This window comes from Falco naumanni, chromosome 6, assembly GCF_017639655.2.
Source record: "Falco naumanni isolate bFalNau1 chromosome 6, bFalNau1.pat, whole genome shotgun sequence".
In the NCBI taxonomy this organism is placed as follows: domain Eukaryota; kingdom Metazoa; phylum Chordata; class Aves; order Falconiformes; family Falconidae; genus Falco; species Falco naumanni.
In genome coordinates, this window is record NC_054059.1 from 72,818,369 (window position 1) to 72,837,296 (window position 18,928).

An 18,928-nucleotide genomic window follows, 5' to 3' on the forward strand; every position below is an offset into this window, starting at 1 on the left:
AAGAGTTTAGGTGCATGCAGATGTAGCAGTACTGGGAACGATGAGGGAAAAGGAATTGGAAGCGTGTTGGTTTTGTTTGGGAGGAATCTGAGGGAAGAAAAGATTCTGGGGCAACAAAAGGAAAAGTGGGGAATAAGGTGTAAAACCAGGGCTCTCCCAAAGCCAGGATACCTACAGGTGGTGGGGATGGTGAGCTGCGGGAGGTGGAGGGTCCGGCCTGGCTTCGCGAGGGAAGGGAGGACTCGGAGCACATGGCTTTGCTTCATGAGGAAGTGCTTTACTCCAGCACCACGAATTCCCTGTACTGGTGGGGGGGGCGCTTGGCTGCAGCTCCCCAGCACCTTCAGGGCCAAGACGGCTGCCCCTGGCAGGCCACACACACGCTGACAGCCCAGGTTTGGGAAGGGTTTATTAGTGCCTGTCGGGATGCCCTGGTTCCAGCCATAGCTTCAGCTCAGAGCAGAGCAAAGCCATGCCCTGGCCCTGGGCACTCACCGCACTTCCTTGGGGCAGGACAGCTTCAGGTCCATCTGCTGTGTGGGAGGGGAGCGCAACTTGCTCTTCACCTGCGGGGAGAAGCACCCTGAGCCTGCCAGCAATGGGTGCCAGGCAGTGGCTCCCGTGTCTGAGACCTCTGCGTGGGGCACACATGGCAGGGTGTCCCCAGAGCCCAGGGGAGGAGGATGCTGCCACTCACCCCGGCGCTGACGTACTCCTCCAGCAGCAGGCACAGCTCCGAGTTCTGCTGCCGCAGGACAGCTGCTTCAGCGAGCAGGCTGGCCCTCCGCATGAGCACCTCACTGGGCAAGGAGGGCAGAGGGTTGACATGGCCACTTGGTTCCCCCAGCCATGCCACCAGCCTGCCCTGTCCCCAACAGCACTGCCAGTCACTCACTAGTATTCCTCCAGCGCCACTGCCAGCGCATCCCACAGCTTCAGTGTTGGCTCAGGGATAACATGTGCCAGGGCTTCCCAGTACTCCCCATCCTTGGAGCTGTCCCGGACCTGTGGCACCTCCTTTACCGATCCGTCCTCCCTGGGGGACAGAGAACAAAGCCCTGGGCCTCAGCTCTTCAGGCCTGACAAACAGCCCCGTACCCCTCAGCTGCACTGAACACCATTGCCATCATCACACCGATGACCACAACCCCACAGCTGGTACCTGCCTGCCCCACGGCTTTGCTTCCCTCCCTGGGCTGCTGGTCATCTCCTGCCTGGCTGTCACCAGCCATCCCTCACTCAGGCACTGTCTGTACCCCCTTGCCCTCCTCACCCCTCTGTAATCTTGCAGGGCAGGCAGGGAAAGCTCTCGCTCCAGCCAGGGCAGCCACCTGCACACCTGCAAACCTCCTCTGTGCCCCAGCCTGGCCCCCTCCCAGGGACAACTGCACCACTCTGCCCCTAGTCCTACCTCAGCTTGTCGAAATCCTGCACAAATGCTTTCAGGATCTTTAGGACGTCATCAGTGTGGATGTACACAGACGGAAGGGAGCCCAGCAAACTCCAAGGGGATTTGAGCTCGTCCCTCTGGGCACCAGATTCACCGTCCTCTCTGTCCTTAGCCGGATCCGTGACATCTTCTCCACCTGGACTGCCCCGGCTCTGGAGGGAAGGCCAGCAAGCTGGGCACTGTGCCTTCCATCCCCTCCTCCTCCCCAGGAGCTACCTTCCCCTTGGGAGCTTCCAGCTGCCTGCAGCCTTGTCCCTTGGCAAATTTAGGCAGCTGAAGCAAAAATTAATGTGCAAGAGCCTCTGTTCAGCCCTGACAGAAGTAGATTACAACCCCTCAGCCCTGGCATGCTCACCTCCATTTTCTGGTCACAGGGAAACGTTTCAGGGCCAACGCACTGGTCCCCCTCTCTGCCCTCCCCAGCTGTTCAGCAGATGTTCTACCACCCCTTCCCTCGACCTCTGCTAGGCTGTCTCCACCGCTGTGCCTGCTGGTCCCACCTGGCTGACAGCCACCTCCTGGGTTTTGTACTTCAGGAAAAAATCCATCAGCTGGTACAGGTCATCCTCACTGTCGATCTCGAGGGCCTGGAGAGCAGAGGAACCATGTTAGTGTCCCCCAAAGACATCACGGGAGGGCGAGTGAAATGAAGAGCATTTCTCAGGAGTAGAGGGTGCCTCTCTAGCAATGCTGTGCAAGGCAGGAGCAGGTGGAAAGAAGTGGTTCGCGTGGGACAGCCGGGGGTATCTGTGGCTCGGAGAGTCTGAGAACAGGCTGGACAGGCCCTGGGGATGTTAATTCATCAGCAGGATGGCCTTGAGCTGAGAAGCATCTGGCCACAGTGCTTCACACCCTCTGGCAATGCTCCCCTTCCCTTGCTGCCCTAGTCTCCCCCCCAGCAGCTCAACTGCACTTCTCTGGGGTGGTTCAGTCCTACACTGCATGGACACGGGGCAGAAGGCTTTCCCTCGTGACCACCAGTCTTTCCTGCAGCCCCTGCTGGGCCAAGCCACAACTCACCGCAAAGATGGAGTCGAGCTTCACAAGGGCACGCTCATGCCTCCCCAGCGCGTGCAGGGGCCTCAGCTGCTTGCCTTTGATGAGGAAACCCTTGAGAGACATGCAGAGAAGAGAGTGCAGAGAAATAGCGAGCGTCTCTGTCCCTGCCCACACCGTGCTATGGAGGGGCAGCAGCTGGGCACCATGAGGCTGGAAGAGCCACCCAGCAGACAGAGAAGATCACAGTTGTCAACACGGTGATGCCAAAAGGACATCATGATCTGAAGCTCTTGCTGACTGTCCCCGGAGATGGGGAATAGCCTGGAGCATTAGATGCAGCAGGTTTGCCTGTGCTTATTCTAGCCTGGGGAGCTGCGGATGGGGACATTGGGGCCATGCCTGCCAATACCTTTTATTAGCATTATATATGTGCCACACACAGTGGAAAGACTTGGGGATCCTCTCACAGCCCCTGGGGCAGCTCTCTGACAACAGGCTGCTGGGCGGAGCAGCAGGAGCCTTCACCCCAAGACACGGAGCTTGGAAGAGATCCACTGCAAGCTGGAATCACCAGGGCACAGTATGCCTGCTCCCTGATCAAAGCACGTGCTACATCGTCACGCACCCACTCGTCGCTCACGAGCTCCAGGATCCTCTTGGCAGTCTTCTTGGAAATATTTCGCAGAGGTGTGACTCTATCCTCAGCCTTCACTGTGTTTTCTGTTTCTCCTTTTCCGTTGTCCACTTCTTCCCTCCCCTTCTCTCTCCCTTCCTCCTCCTGTCCCCCAGAGCTTCTTCCTGAAACACGAAGGGTGAGCAAATGCCTTTGTGCTTAAACTGTGCTCTGCAGGCTGTGCTCCCCCATCACATTGCTGCAGGGGTCAGCAGGGCAACCACAATTGTTCCCTGCAACCTGCAAAGCACCCCCAGGATCTCGGGACACGTGCTGGCTCTTGGTCAGCTTGTTTGGAACTGGGAGCACTGGGCAAAGGACAGTGCAAAGAACCCCAAGCTGGCTTGGCATGAGCCAGCTCAGGGCTGGGGACAGCCCCTGCCTGGGCTCGCAGTGTCATCCCTCTAAGGTCCCACCTTGCAATGGCAAGGGAAGGAGTGACAGGCGGGGCTGTTATGGAGGAAGGTGAGGGTCTCCCAGTGCCAAAAGTGTGACAAGGGCTGTGCATCCCACCTGTCAGGACCTCTGCAGCCAGCTTCGTTGCCAACCTCTTCTCCTCGTAATGCCCAAGGGGGCCGACATTATTCAGGAACCAGTAACAAGGCTCTTCCCAGGGCAGCCCCAGCTGCTGGGTGTGAATGATGCGATCCGCATTGAGGGCTTTCCGCATCAGCCCTTTGGCTTCCTCCTCGTTCATAAGCCAGACCTCTGTGAACTTCTCAGCATCACGGACAGCAAAGTGCCTGTGCAGAAGGGAGATGGTCCATGGAAGTAGGCTCCATGACTCAAAATGACAAGCCAGCTCCCCCTGCACCTCACTTAGGTGCTCCGAGGCCTCATCGTGGGCAGATGCCCGTGCACACCCCACCTCATCCTCCTCTGCACCTCCTTGCACTGCCCTGTGATGTGCTCGCAGTTGGCTGCCAGGCTCTGGTTCTCCTCTCTGAACTGCTTCTCTTGTTTGGCCAGTTTTGTTCTCAGGTTATTGAGCAAGCTGTGGAGCCTGAGGAAGGACAGCAAAGCTGGGTACTCCCAAAGAGGCACCTTCAGGCATACCCAGCATGCATGAAGGCTTTGGCACTTGGGGCTGCTTATATACTAGTGACTCCTCAGTGCCAGGGCCCGATCAACCCTGATGCAGCTGGCACTCCTTGGCCATGGCCAGCCTCTTCAAAGTGCTCTGGCGATGGCCCTGCCCAGGGATGGGTTGGGACACAGCTCGCTGGCCTGCTCTAGGTGATGAGCTCCACAAAGAACAACGTATGGGTGGTGATGGCAAGTAAGGCAGAGCCCATCTTCTGGGGATGAGTTTTTACCGGTTGAGCTTCCTCTTCTGCTGACATGTGATGATGGTGTTCTCCTTGTCCCGCTTCTTAAGCACTTGAAGGCTGTACTCCAGCTTCTCCTGCTTCAGCTGATAGACGGCTCTCATCTGCTGGAGCTGCTTCTCCAGGTTCTGGCATTTCAAAAAACAGGAAAACAAGCCCTGCTTTGAGCAAAGGCCACACTGAAGCCTGGATCCTACTGATCCTGCATCTCCAAACCCCATCTCTCCATGCACATTTTCACAGCTAACCCCTGGCCACATGGCATCACTCATGGGTGAGCGACGGAGATGTTGTCCATTGGTGCATGTTACAGGGTCATGTCTGGGCAAGGGAGAACAGACCAAAGTTGTACCCAACTTTCACCCAGTGGGGCACTAATTTTGGCCTCTCTCCTCAACATAGCTGCTGATTTTCATGTCAGTTTTAGGAATTGCACATCTGTGAATTAACCAAGAGGCTCAGAAGTTATCTGGTGAGCTGGAGGAAGGGACACATAGAGTGACCACACCAACTCCAGCTCTTAAAGAAAGCAGACAAAACAAATAACCGAAGCATTTGTGATGGCAGCATCTTGCTGCGTAGCCTGCGGGACAGCAGAGGCAGAGAGTTCTCTCCTTTGCTCCGCAGCTGCAATGGAGGAGACATTTGCAATGGAGACATCTGCCAGCTTCCCAGCATACCATGTGCTTGACAGCTGAGGGAAAGGAGAAGCCACTTCCTGGGCCCTATGGTTTAATTCATTAGTGTAAGTGTTTTCCATGTGCAAAAGGAGGCAGAAACCTCATACTGACAAAAACTCATAACACAGTGCTTTGCTGGTGAGGCCTATAAAGATTTCTTCTGTGATAGGAAGTGATTGGCATTACGATGCTGCATGGCCCCAAATTACACCAGCAGCTACAGGCTTGATTGTTCACAGGAATCTGCACAGCAGAGAGAGCCAGTGGGGTCTCTGTCAGGGGCTCAGGATTGCTCTCAGGCCACGGGGATCTTTGGGGGCAGGTAAAGAGCCCTGAGCTGTAGGCTAGAAGTGGGGAAGACACTGGCACCTGAGTTAGCTGGCTCAGAGCTCTCCTAGGTAGCCCTATGTACAACAGAGAGTGTACAAACCACCTGGGAAGACACCCAGAAGCAGTCCCACCTGGCTAAGATCAAAGCTCAGCTGAAGAAAAGATGCAGGTAAATCCCAGCAGGGCCAAGGGACCTTCTTAAAGCAGATGGAGGAAAGCCATGGCTCAAACCCTGTGCTTAAAATGCTGATTCTCGTCTAGTAAAACCGGGGAGTACTCAATAACCCCCAAACTGTAGACTTCATCATTAAGGTCTTGGCTAAGCTCCTGCTCCAGGGATACCTCAGGAGAATGATATCACAGGTCAGTCAGGAAAAGAGGTATTTCCAAATTCTTTTTTCTTACTCTCCCTGAACTGGAAGGATGAAGTCTGTGCTCTAGAGTTGTGCAACTGCAGTGCTAAAGGGAACCAGGAGGACATCTGATTCATCCCTCTGCCCCACAGAGGGAAAACTTCACCAAATCAGTCCCAGCAGATTTTGATTCAAGGTGTTCCTAAAACCCTGTGTCACAGAGCAACAAACTAAGGGCACAGTCACTCAAGCTAACGACCAAGCAAGTCCCTGCCACTGCTAGCTTGAAATGTGAACCCTAAATCTGAATGCCAATTTAAATCTTTCCTACCAAAACTCAGCTCCATGATTTTTTCTTGCATCTACAGTGGACACAAAGAACAAGTCATCCTCCTCCCACATCATACAGAATTGTACATGTTTGTAGACTCGTCACCTCCCTACAGAAATCTGTTCCCTGGTCTAAGCAATCCCAGCCTTTTAATCTTTTCTTAGCAGTCATTTGTCTGCTTGGTTTGTTCTAGACCTTCTTCCCTGTTCCCAAGCACGCTGCCAAACCTGGACAAGGACACAGAGATAGAGAGGAGTAATCACCATGTCTGCGTTACATATAAACCTTCCCACAACTACAGCTAAAGGCAGCGAGTGTGTTTTCACAACAGCTCTGCATTCCTGTCTGTGAACCTTGATCTCCAGCACGCTGCTGCCTCCCCCCTCCAATGGCTCAAAGCCATCTGGAAAGTCACATACTCTGTGTCACCTTCCAGGTTATCCAGACGAAGGTGAAGAAACCACAGAGTCAGAACTGTCCCCCTGGACATGCCCTTTCAGGCTGACAGGGACCTTGCAACAGTAGTATTTCACCCACAGTTGTGCAAAAACTTCTAGAGAGCAACGCTAGCCTGTATTTCCCTGGGCTTCCTAGAAGGACATCCCATGGGACAAACAATGAATCTTACTAAAGTCCAAATGCAAAATGTCCTGTTCCCACCATGCAGCCCAGGAAACAACACACAACAACTAGCGGGGAAGGTGTCAGTGGCAGCGGGGCTCTCTGCTGAGATGAGGAGGCTAAATGATGCTGGGGAAAACCAAACCTGCCAGCCCAGGGCCAACACCAGGGCTGTCATCCAGGGGACCAGGAGGATTACAGAGAGCCACAGATGCACTGCTTTGTTGGCATCGCTACTTGCAGAGAATGCAGTGCACTACAAAGGTATCTGTAACTCAGGGAAGCCGTGGCTATGAGGTTTGGATCTGCTGTGAGAGCCCTTGGTGGTTGTTCAGCCAGCTGTGTGCCAGGGCTGTGCTCTTCCACTACATGTCCTCCCAGCTCAGTAAGGGCAAACTCATGATAATTCTCACACCAAGTGGTCTTCATGATCCATAGAGAAATCATGGGTCTGGGGATAGATGTCAGAGGAAAAAGCTCACACTTCCTAGGCCAAGACCCTGACAAAGGAGGAAACTGGGTTCTGAACCAGATCTGAAATGATGTGGTGTCAGGACATTCACACTATCCAATCCTATCAATCATGATGCCAGAAGCAAACACCTTGACCCTCCCAGGTGCTTCATACGTCCTAGAGCTACAGTTCATGTGCTACAGACCTCTGAGAGCCAAAGACAGATGGACACTGTGGTACAGGACCCATGGAGAGGAGAGAACAGCTCCATCACTCTGTTGACACAGGGCTGGACTGTGCATGCTGAAGAGCTGAGGTGACCAGGGACCAGCTGTAGCTTTCATACCCTCTAGCTGCTCCACAGAGCCAGCTACACGCAGAAAATCCCATGGAGATCTGATCCACTGCCTCCCCACATGGCACACACCAGCCTTTTCTGTACCTGCACGTCATTCTCCAGCTGCATCTTCATGCTGTTATATTCCTCCTCATCCTGTACCCGCAGCTGATTCAGCTGTTTCTCAAACTCTTCCACCTTCTTCACACGGGCATGCAGGTATTCCAGCTACAGGCAAAAGGAGAACATCACCCATCAATGGTGACAGCTTCCTCCTGTGATCACAGCTCCTTTGGCTAGCCCAAAGAAAGCTCATGCACGGATAATTCCCTTGCAGAACAGGCTGAAAAACTACCCTTTTGCCTCCCAACACTCCTGAGGAACCAGCTGCCTGCATGCATGCATGTTTTTCAAGGCAGCCCAGAGCTGGAGAGCAGCACGGCTCCTGGGCCCTCACTGCGACAGACGCTGAGGTGCTGGAGAACTGCAACAAAGCTGGTGAAGGGTCTGGAACACAGGTCTGATGAGTACCGGCTGTGGGAATCAGGGTTCTTTAGTCTGAGGAAAAGGCAGCTCAGGGGAGACTTTCTCGCCCTCTACAGCTACCTGAAAGGAGGTTGTAGTGAGGTGGGGGTCGGTCTCTTCTCCCAGGTAACAAGAGAAAGGACAAGAGGAAACAGCCTCAAGTTGTGCCAGGGGAAATTTAGATTGGAGGTCAGAAAAAGTTGCTTCACCAACAGGGTTGTCCAGCACTGGCACAGGCTGCCCAGGGAGGTGGTGGAACCACCATCCCTGGAGGGATTTAAAAGACGTGTAGACGTGGCACTTAGGGACATGGTTACTGGTGGGCTTGGCAGTGCTGGGTTAACAGTTGGGCTTGATGATCTTAGAGGTCTTCTCTAACCTAAATGATTCTACATCTCACATGGACCTTACCTCCTGTGCCTTGCAGGCCTGGATGGCTTCCTCCCACTTCCTCCTGTTGCTGTCCAGCAGCTCTCGCCGTTCAAGCTCAAAAGCTTTCTGTGAAGGAGACAGAGCCCTTCACCATCATGTCAAACACACACTGGCCTGATCTCTCTTCTCAGTGTCACAACCCCACTGGCAGAGATTTCACACTGCGACCCCATGGGGCCTGCTGCTATCGGCCACCCAGAGCTGGGAGGGATGGTCTGGGTGCTGGGGTAGCTCTGCGAGTTCACTAGAAATCATTGCCTAAGGGTAATCAGTGGAGCTTGGTCAGCCAGCCACCTGATTTCACCTTAGGAGACATTAAATGGGGAGAGATGCCCTCACTCAGCAACAAATACACGTTTGATCTGCAAGGTGGAACTCTGTGCTCTGCAGAAGGTAAGGTTAAAGAAACACAGTGCTCCCTTCTGGCTTTTAGAGAGACCCATAACCAGCCATCAAGCAGCAACAGCTTTCACATGCCACCAAGTTGCTCTGCACTGAACCACACTCTTTCACAGCACAGTATAAACCAGCCCTTCAGCACTCAGCACCATTCAGTGCTCTTGCTCGGCTGGATTTCAGCCTCACTGACCAAGACATCAGCCCTGCGGCTCTGGACAGCAGTCAATCCAGCCAGTGCAATGGGCCTGAGGCCTTTATGCCATACATATGGAGAGGTAAGCGGCTGCAAGTTCTCATTGGACTTTTCCTCCACCATATGAACTGGCTACCTCAATCTGCAGGAGTTTGTGACGATAAGTTTTCAGCATGATCCTGATCTGTTCCTCCATTCTCTCCAAAAGCAGGTGGATATCATCTGACTGCTTCTTAATGGCCTGCATGTATTGCTCATCCTTGGTTTTCAGTTCCTGGAGGAAGAGAGCAGATGTTGAAATCAGAGACAAGTATTTGACCAGGAATCCTCAGGAGCTAACTGAAAGGGTAAGACCCAGATGCAGCCTTTTCCAAAGAGGTGATGAGACCAAAAAGCCAGAAAGTCAAGAGGTAGTTAGGAAGCAAGATGGGAGGAGAGACAGATCATCACTGCCAAAAGGTACTAATGAGATGGAGTGAGAGGTGACATGCCTGCAGACACACCACTCTCTCTCTGGGGGTCAAGTAACCTGCTGTGGGGAAGGTTTTCTTCCCTCTACATACAAAACCACCACACACACCCTGCTCATTTTCCTTTTTTTTATTACTGTGCAATCTGGTACCTGCCAGTTTGTCTCACTACTACCAGTGTCCCGTGTGCCCATCCTTGCACACTGGTGCCAGGACACCCAATCTCATCTTCCACACTGGGACACTGGCACTGCAGCTCCTGGCACAGTTTCCACCAAACAACATAACGGTTAGGGTTGGAAGGGACCTCTGCAGATCTTCTAGTCCAGGTGTCCTCAAACTTTTTAATCAGGGGTCCAGCGCGCGGATGAAGTGGCAGGCAGCCATCTGCGGCTGCTTGGTTTCCCCCCCCAACCCCCGGGGCGGGGGGTGTGTGTTTCTGTAAACACCGGGGGCCAGATTGAGGACCCTGGGGGGGGCGTATCCGGCCCGCAGGCTGCAGTTTGAGGACCCCTGATCTAGTCCAACCCTCTGCTAAAGCAGGTTCTCCTACAGCAGGTTGCACATGATCGAGTCCGGGTGGGTTCTGACTATCTTCAGAGAAGGAGACTGCGCAGCCTCTCTGGGCAGCCTGTCCCCGTGCTCCGTCACCCTCAAGGGAAAGAAGTTTTTCCTGCTCTCCCCATGGAGCTCCCTGTGCTGCAGTTTGTGCCCGTTGCCCCTTATCTTATCACTGGGAGCCTCTGAAAAGAACCTGACCCCATCCTCTTGGCACTTGCCTTAAGATACGTGTATACATTGTTAAGAATGTTTTGACCCAGACCAACTGTGACTACACAGATCCCTACCACGTACTGCGTACTGGTGGACTGAAGATCCAGACAGAGGGATGACTGAAAAGCCAGACAGAGGGGTGCCTGTTGCTTTAGAACAGCATCCTCCAGAAGTTGAAACCCCCCATCCTTCCCAGTTGTCCCTGCCTGGTCCCCACACTACCTGCTGCAGTTTGCTGATGAGCTTGTTCTTCTCCTCCAGAAGCAGCGTGCACTGCTGCTGCTGTTGGTTCAGCAGCTGCCACAGCTCCTGCGGGATTGTCATCTCCTTGGCCGAGGCCCACCTGGAGGTGATCTCCTCAAACTTGCATCTGCTAGACTCTGCTTCATTCTCCAGCTTCTCTACCCTGCAGGCAGTAAGGAGCACATGGCAGATGGGGAGTTGGGGCAGGGCAGCAAGTGCTTCATGCATGGTACAGTGCCTCATGCTTGCAGGAGCACTTTCCTGCACAACCCAATGTGAATTCAAAGTGGCATCACGATACCAGTGGGACAGCAGCTTTTTTTGCAAGTGCTGTTAGAGCATCAAACAAGGGCAGAGCCGGCATTCTGCAGGCCCTCCTCCTCAGGCAGGTATTTCCCCAGCTTTGCCCTCGCCCAGTGATCTAACAACCGCTTGGCTCGAGGAGAAAAGACTGAAGAGCTCAGCTCAAGCAGCAGTCACCTTTGCAAAGAGCACTAGTCCTTCTGCCACACGAGCTGGCTCTGGGCAAAAGGTGATGGACACGTGTTGCCCAGCAGCCTCCCAGCTACATCTAGACTTGGAAGCCAATGTGGCCGGAGACTGTACTCCACCTAAAGCCAAAGGGCACTGAACAGCTGGCGTTCCATATTACAAAACTGTTTCCTCTCCTAAACCATCCAACATGCTCTGGAGATGGCCCTCGGCTCAGGCTGAACAGCGGCCACCACCTTTGCCACCCCAAAATCTGCTCTGCAGGCAGGTCCTGGACACAGCACCTGGTTCCTTAAGGAGATTCCCAGTGGGAATCCCAGCCGAGCAAGGGACATGCAACCTGATGCAGCCAGCCTCCCAGAAACTGTTCTTACAGTGCCCTCTAAAGGGATTAAGCAAGGACTCGGTGTTTCCTAGCGGATCTCCGAGTCCTGGGGACAGGGCTGAAAAAGCTAGTCCCCCCTTGGCGACTGCCCAGCTCCTCTGGGGGAGCAGGAAGGCACACAGAGAGGGTCAAAGAATAATCGAGGCTGAAACAGTTTTGGGTAATCTCCGGCTCCTCGTCACAGCAGGATTAATTTCAATGTCAGAGCAGGTTGCGTAGGGCCTTGTCCAGGCGCGTGCCCGGTATCTCCAAGGAGGAAGATCTCTACATCTGGGGCCCCTCACCCAGCATCTCACCACTCTGACTGCAAAGACCTTCATATCCAATTTCTCAAATTAGCACAGCCTCACGTTCTTCCCACTCCTCACACACAGCCTGATGGGGCTGTCCTGGTGCATTCCCACGGTATAGCCAATAACTACCCCTATCTCCAGGACTAGAGGGCAAGCTCTGTAAACAGGCCATTTACTGAGCCACCTCTCAGCACAAGTAGCACATTCTCCACCATGGTCTCATCTCCAGGCTCAGGAAACCTGCTAGGAAAGCCAAATGCGAGGGCAGCTGTGCCTATGTTTCTGGAGCAAGGAGACCATGGGTATACATGGCATAGGCTCCTGGTAAAAAGCTAAGAACCAGCTGCATTTCTCACACTTTGGAACTGAAGATGTGATGAGTCTGGATGAGATCAGTAACCAGACATCCACAGTACTGCAGTGCCACCTGGGGAAGCAACCAGCCTACCAGCCTTGACCTGCAGAGCTCTGATAAGATTCAGCTGTGGTAGGTGGGGCCTGGAGGCTCTTTCTTTGCCTGAATTTTCCTTGTGAACATAAATTCAGTTTAGCCCCAACTTCTAAGTGTTCCTGGATGACCAGCACTAGGATGTCCTCAGAAAGCCACACCAATATCTACACTGCTCCTCCCCACTGTACAGTCTCTTACCTCTGCAGCTTCAGCTCTGCCTCCTCTGCTCTCCTCTGTGTTTCCCTCAAGTCAGCAGTCACCTGGATATTTGTCACCATCTGCGTGCCATCAAAGAGCAGCTTGGCCAGCCTCTGTGAAACAGGTGATAAACATCTCACATCCAGAGACCTGACCTCTGGAGAGAAGGATACTGGAGGAACTCTTGCTATGCATGTCCAGGCTCTGGTTCCTATCCTCATGCAGAGGTGCCTGTGTGGATCTATAAGCCCTGTCTTCCAATGCTACGGCAGGACTGGTAAGCACTGCAAGGACTCCAATGCACCCATGGGTCCTCCCTCCCCTGGAAAGCCCCAGCATCAAGAGGAAAGGGCTCAGAGCACCTTCTTGTTTTGCATCCCCTGTGCATGTGGATGGGGCTAGGGGTATGTATGCACAGCATCAGTCCCAGATCCTTCCAGTCCATGGGCTGTTTGTCACAGCGAAATCACATCCTCAGGATCCAGCTCAAGAATCACGCTCTACCCAGTCCTGAGGAGTTTCTGTCCCTCCTGCTTCTCACATAAATGCTGCTTCATGCCACTAAGCACTGCACAAAACTAAAAGAAGGGTAAAGCCAAATGTCTAGAGGTCACAAGAGGACCTTCCTGTCCTACTGGCGTACCTGCCTGCTCTCCTCAATCTGCTGGTGGCTCATTCTCTGTTCTTCCTCCTCCTCAGCCATCTTCAGCTTTGCATGTTCTCTAAGGGCCTCCCTGGGCAGAAGAGGGTAAAAGACAGAACATTTTATACCACATGATGTGAATAAGCTGTAAATAATATGGTCAAGTTTGTATTCATAAACCAATATTCATTGTAATGCATAAACAGGCTTGTAATTGTATAGCGACAAAGGGGTTAAAATGTCTGAAAGATCATATAGACTGTTCGGACAAGAAAGTTGCAAATCTCTGCAAGGGGAGCTGTCCTCCTTATCTGCAAAGCAAGCTGCCCTACCAAGGAGATAACGGGACAGCTGGATGTCTTTGAGTAAAACTACAAGGGGTATTGTAAAAAAACCCTGGGAAAGCTTTCTACAAGTCTGCCAACTCATCACTTTTGAAACACAGCAGTGAAAGCAAAGAGAAGGGCCAAGACCTGGAGGGAAACCTACTGCTTCTAGAATAACTAAAGCATATGCTTCAAAGTGATGTAATGTGAACGAACTTTAGAATAGAATTAAAGAATAAACATTATGTTTGTTAGCCACTGTAACAATTGTAGATATCATGTACCGCCACATGTTACTCATCTACCTGTGGTGTCTGTTCTGTTATCCTTTGTTAGACATCCGCCTATCTGCTGACCTTCTGTGTTAAAACTTTAGCGGAACACTTCAGCAGGAGAGGACAGATAAGGGTAAAAAAAATAATTAAACAAGAAAAGCAGATGGCCAGCAAGGGCATAAATTACCTCAGACTGATAAGAACACTGCAAATGAGCAAAAGGTGAAAAGTACACCATGAGGAAGACCTACAGCCTTCCTCCCATAGACCACTGCCCACATTCTAAAGACCCCGGCCCACAATTTTTGGAAGAATCTGCGCGAGTGTGAAAGACTGATAAGCTAATTAGCATACGAAGCGAGGGTAGGCAGGTTCAGGTAATGAATATGTATAGGCGTTAATGGAATATTCATTGTTTCATTATATAAATATAAGATAATCTGCCCCTCTGGGTGTGTACGATTGGTGGAAGGATCCCCCGTACGCCCGGCGCCGACAATAAAAAATACTTTATCACTAAGAAATTCTGAAGACGTTCTTTGAAACACACACCATCTTCCTAATGCTCGGAGGTGCTCTTGGATCTGGGATACCAGCCCAGACTGTCAGTTCAGCACAGCAAACTTTGCTCTTTTTTCCCCTCAGTAGGTTTCGTCCCAGGCTAGGAGGACCCCACAGGTACAGAAAGAAGACAGGAAAGGCTGGGACAGCCACCCTGAGGGAAAACAGGGTCCAGGGTTCCCTTTCTGGAGCTGGGAGTACAGCCCGGGGCTGGTTACTGCTGCAGTACAGAGCTGAGGGGCTCAGCCCCTGTTTGCTTCCTGGAGGGAGGAGGGCAGGGGACAGGGGCTGTCTGAGGGAAGCCCTTAGGTGACTGTGGGGGACCCTTGCTTGGCCATGAGGACAGCCAGCTTCTGCCTGGAGCCACTTCAGCATTGGCACTGATCCCATGCAAGCTCCTTGGGATCAGTCATCAGTCTGACCTAAAGGCAAGGCTCTGGGTCCAGGAAGGGGAAAACATGCCTGCGGGGGTGGGAGCGGATGCTAATGACTGAGGTGTGGTTGCACCCATGAGTTGGTGGCAGGGTCCACAGGCACCTTGTTGAGGTTCACTCTTAGCTTGGGGAGGAGATGGTGGCTACTGCCCCAGTTTTCCCCAGCCTGGGGGAAGACGGGGAGCCGGACCCAGCCCCAGCTCAGGAGAGGGTGGCAGGGTACTGCCCCTGCATGGTCTGATCCCACCCGGCCTGGAGGGACAGCACAGGCTTGGCAGAGGACCGTGGTCCAGTCCTGCTTTGGGGAGAGGTGTGCTCCGTTGCTGGTGAACATCACTGGCCTGGTCCGGGACACCACTGATCTGGTGCTGATCTTGTCCAGGGGGGCAGAGGGTCCACGGCAGGGCAGCGTCTCGGGGAAGGGGGTATCGCTGTGCCGGTGCCGGGCTGGGGACAGGGCAGGGATGTCCTTGGCTTTGGGCTGAGCTGGGGTTGGGAAAGGTGGCCTGCGACCTCCTGCCATGTGGCAGGGAGTAGGGAACGTCCCTGACTAGCTCAGGACTGAGGGCGGTCCCTCACCCAAGGTCAGTCTGGGGAGGGGTCCTGGGTCCCATGCAGGCTGGGCAAGGCCAGGTCAGGTCCCTGCCCCCCGCCACTCTGTGGTCGGGGTCCCGGCCTCGGTGCTGGTGTGCGGCAGGGGGTGTTCGGAGCCCTGGGGATGGCCTCTGAACCTGTGCTGGTGCCCGGGGGGGCTCAGGACTGGGGGCACTTTGGGGTGAGGGACCCGGAGCTGGCACCAGTCGGGGGCGGAGGCAGCACCCCGGTGCCGGGCTGGGCAAACACCGATCAGCGGTGCCCAGCGAGGGGCTCTGGGGAGCGGGGCCCGGACGCGGGGCAGGGAGGGGCCCGGGCCCGGGCCCGGCTCTGCCTGAGGAGCCGAGGCGGCTGCAGGCCGCCGCAGCCGGGGCGCTGGGGACGAGCCCCGTTTCTCACCGGCGCGTCGCACGGAGGCGGGCGGCGCCGCGCTGCTCGGGGCCGGGGTCGCCGGGGGCCGGGGTCGCTGGAGGCCGGGCCCCGCCCGCTCGGCGCCGCCGCCCCGGGCCCGCTCCCCGGCTCACGCGGCCCCGGCCCGCCCGCAGCGGAGCCACCGCGCATGCGCGGAGCCGCGCGCCCGCCGCCGTCGCCTGGCAGCGCCCTGGGCGCGCCCGCCGCGGCCGTTGCGCTGGGCGGGTGGCGGGCCCGGAGGCCGGGGCCGATAGAGCGGGGGCCGAGGGGGCCGATTGCCGTCACCGGCGCCGCGGTGAGACCCGCTGGGTCCCGCCGCCGCTGCGCCGCGCCGCCGGGCCTGGCCGGCTCAGCAGCCCGCGCTGCCGGTCACCGCGCCGCGGGGCGGGGGGGCTGGGCAGGGACCCCTGGAGCCCACCCGGGCCCGGCCCCTGTGGGTACGAAGGCCCGGGCTGCGGCCGCGGGGCAGCCAGAGACACTGCGCTGGGCAGAGGAGCTCGTACTTGTCTCTCGGAGCCCGGATACACAGCCCAGCCGTGTGTACCAGCAGCTCCGGGCAGAGACCCCTGGTGCAGTTCCACAGCTCCGGAGCCCTGCGGCCGCCTTGGCGCTGCTACGTCACCGCCTTCGTCTTCCTTACTTTCCTTCACAAGAGCCAGCTGTTCTCTCAGCTCCTGCCAGAGCAGTTCACCGTCCTCCTGCCATACATCTCTCTTCAGGCGCTCTATCCTCCTCTCCCTCCCACGACCTGCTGGGCTTGTTCCTCCCAAAGTGCAGGACTCGGCGCTTGGCCCTGTTGGGTTTCATGCAGTTCCTGTCAGCCCATTTCTGCCGCCTGCCAGAGTCTCTCGGGACTGGCGTACCAGCCAGTACTCAGTGGTAGCCAAACTGTGGTACAAAGTGGTAGCTGCCAGGACGAAAGCTGACTTCATCCCAGCCAGCGGCAGCACGGAATTTGATCGCCAAGGCGGGTTCGGGACCGGGATTAGGTCTGGGGTGGGCAACTGGAATGAGACCCCATCCTGAGCTGGCTCAGCAGCTTCACAGGTCCGAGGTCCAGACCTGTTGGAGCCCAGTCACACAGAACCAAAGTGAAGCAAGGGGGGAAGATCAGGAGATGACAGGCTGCTGCAGCCAGCAGCCCAGACCAGGAGGAAAGAGCAAGCCCACGTTTTTCGGTAGCCCACCCTGACCCCAGGTGGCCTGCCCAGGGGGTGGGAAGGAGGGATCATGCCAAGTGGAGCTTCCCCGTTCTCCAAAGCTGCAGGTGCAGGGCCAAAGCACAAGCGACTTCTCAGCAGAAGACAGCCCTGCTTCCATGCCATCAGCAGGATGACGTCAGCAAGTTGCAGAGTCTCTCCTCAGCCGTTCCTTCCGCTGTGAACCCCATGCCCAGCAGCCTTACTGTGCCAGGCACGTCTCCGCTCTGCCAGGATCCCCACAGGCCCTGGGTGCCAGTCCCCAACAAAGCTCAGGAGGGGCCCATTGCTGGTGGGGAGCAATTGGACTGGGGAAAGGGGGGTGCCCTGTGCGCCCTGCCTTTCTTCTCCTTGCAGCCTTTTGGCAGCCTCAAGGGACTTGGCAGACTCAAGCCTCTTTGCTGCTGCAGCTGTTGCTGCTCTTTTGCATGCCTCATCTGTGGGTCTCCGTTGCAGCTTTAGTCCTGGAGAAATGGGCTAGAGGATGGTGTCGATGCCGAGGCTGTGCATCCCTCACCGGGGCTGGCAGAGGTGCTACTGCAGGACTGCCCAGGCTGGCAGTCTGAGAGCCCTGTGCCCACTGGGGCCGTGGGCAGTGCCCTGGTGGGGAGCTCAGCCCCTGGCCCCAGGGGAAGGGGAAGGACAACTGGGGCTGCATGGCTGGAGCTACAGGAGTGCTCCCAAAAGGCTCCTTGGAGGGACAGTCTGAAACAAGGATGAAGCAAGGACCTGGCATGAAGCTGTTGGGGACAGCTGGGGACATGCCAGCCTCCCCCATGGTGGGGACAAGGCACAGAGCTGCCTCAATGCCTGTTCCTACTGCCAGCACTGTCACTGACACCCTCGTAGCCCTGGAGGTCACTGCCCGCCCCCCCCTCCCATTCATTCAAGACATGAAGAGCTCTCACAGACGTTTTAAGGACACTGCTGCTTTATTCAAATAAAAGCTTAGTTTCACAGCCGACCTCTGCCAAGGTGTCGCGTTCCTGGGGAAAGTGCTCACGGCTGCTCTTTGGGCTTCTCTGCTGCTGGAGGCCTCCAGAGATGACAGGATGATCTTTGCTCCATCCCAGCAGAGCACAAGGCGCTTGAGGGCCTCTCTTATCCTTGGTCCCCTGATGGCTGCTCTGCCTTCCCCTCTGGGCAGGACAGCAGCAGGCAGGCAGGCAGCAATGACTGGGGACAGCATGGAATGTGAGGAGCAGCTGCTGGGCAGGGAAGCCCCAGGCACTTTTCTCCATCGTCTGCCATCTGCACTGGGTGGGTGCCCAGCGGGCCGTCTCCTCTTGCCCACACCAAGCATCGGTGAAAGGCCATCGCAGCTCTCACCGCCATCCCAACGCTCCCAGACCACAGTATCTTGTCCTACAGAAACACCTCCCGAACGACACAGCTGTGAGAGCTGCACAAGGCAGCCCAGACCATCCCCATCCTCCCGTGCAGTGCTAGCTCTGTCGACGCTTCTCCCATCCCACTTTTTCTTGCCGGTGCTCCTCAGTCCTCCAAATCTGCAGCGTGGAAGAGTGTGTCGACCTTAGACAAGAGGTTGAATGTCAGCCTCTGCTTGCCTTCCGTGGTGCTGCTGGGTTCCGGGCTCTCTGGCTCCAACAGCTCATCCACCTTATCCCCGATGTTCCTCTGCATGCTGGCCTTCAGCATTTGCCAGGACTGCACGACGCGCTGCACAGCAGACCTCTGCCGCAGGCCCCTCTGATCCGTGTGGGGCAGGGCCTGCTTCTTAACACTCTGCGTCCCCTCCAGGACCGCAGAGGACACGGATGGGGCACTTGTGGGGACTGGTTCCAGGTCTGCCGAGGACACGAACAGGGCATTCATGGGGTCTGGCGCACTGACCGCAGAGGACAGGGATGGGGCAGACGTGGGGACCGCGGTGGGGAGAAGGTCCTCCTGGCCATGCGGATGCAGGTCCGTGCTGCTGGTGTCACTGCGTTCTGCCCGAGGAGCCCTTGCATCCTGCCTGTCCCGTCTCCTCCGTCCCTTCTGTGTTCTCCGGGGCCTGAGGACGGGGTGTGATGCCTGCGAGCTCCGTCTGTCCCCAGGGCTCCTGGGCAGA

The 18,928-nt window shown here is 55.6% G+C and overlaps 1 protein-coding gene across 2 annotated transcripts; it reads right to left on the bottom strand.

Moving 5' to 3' along the window:
* Positions 1 to 391: 391 nt before the first annotated feature.
* Positions 392 to 15,700, bottom strand: DRC1 (dynein regulatory complex subunit 1). Of its 2 annotated transcripts, none has more exons than XM_040599145.1 (17): positions 15,644 to 15,700; positions 13,055 to 13,145; positions 12,412 to 12,524; positions 10,572 to 10,755; positions 9,242 to 9,379; positions 8,493 to 8,579; positions 7,662 to 7,784; positions 4,439 to 4,578; positions 3,991 to 4,125; positions 3,636 to 3,865; positions 3,075 to 3,247; positions 2,471 to 2,560; positions 1,951 to 2,037; positions 1,412 to 1,602; positions 896 to 1,036; positions 698 to 800; positions 392 to 566 (listed from the first exon to the last, which is right to left on the bottom strand). In XM_040599145.1, exons 2-17 carry the CDS (start codon positions 13,112 to 13,114, stop codon positions 492 to 494), a joined length of 2,070 nt encoding a protein of 689 aa, XP_040455079.1. In that variant the 5' UTR covers positions 13,115 to 13,145; positions 15,644 to 15,700; the 3' UTR covers positions 392 to 491. The 2 variants fall into 2 exon arrangements, with proteins under 2 accessions (XP_040455079.1, XP_040455078.1); XM_040599144.1 differs by lacking the exon at positions 15,644 to 15,700 and adding an exon at positions 15,230 to 15,521.
* Positions 15,701 to 18,928: the final 3,228 nt, after the last annotated feature.

What these genes read in the sequence shown, in the direction of transcription:
- DRC1 (XM_040599144.1), bottom strand. Translation starts at nt 15,264, where the DNA reads ATGGGACCCAGGACCCCTCCCCAGACTGACCTTGG. An exon ending in AGATTGAGGAGAGCAGGCAG is followed by an intron (nt 12,525 to 13,054) that starts GTACGCCAGTAG and finishes CCTGTTTCACAG; the next exon opens with AGGCTGGCCAAGCTGCTCTT. An exon ending in AGCTCGACTCCATCTTTGCG is followed by an intron (nt 2,038 to 2,470) that starts GTGAGTTGTGGC and finishes TCTGCTCTCCAG; the next exon opens with GCCCTCGAGATCGACAGTGA.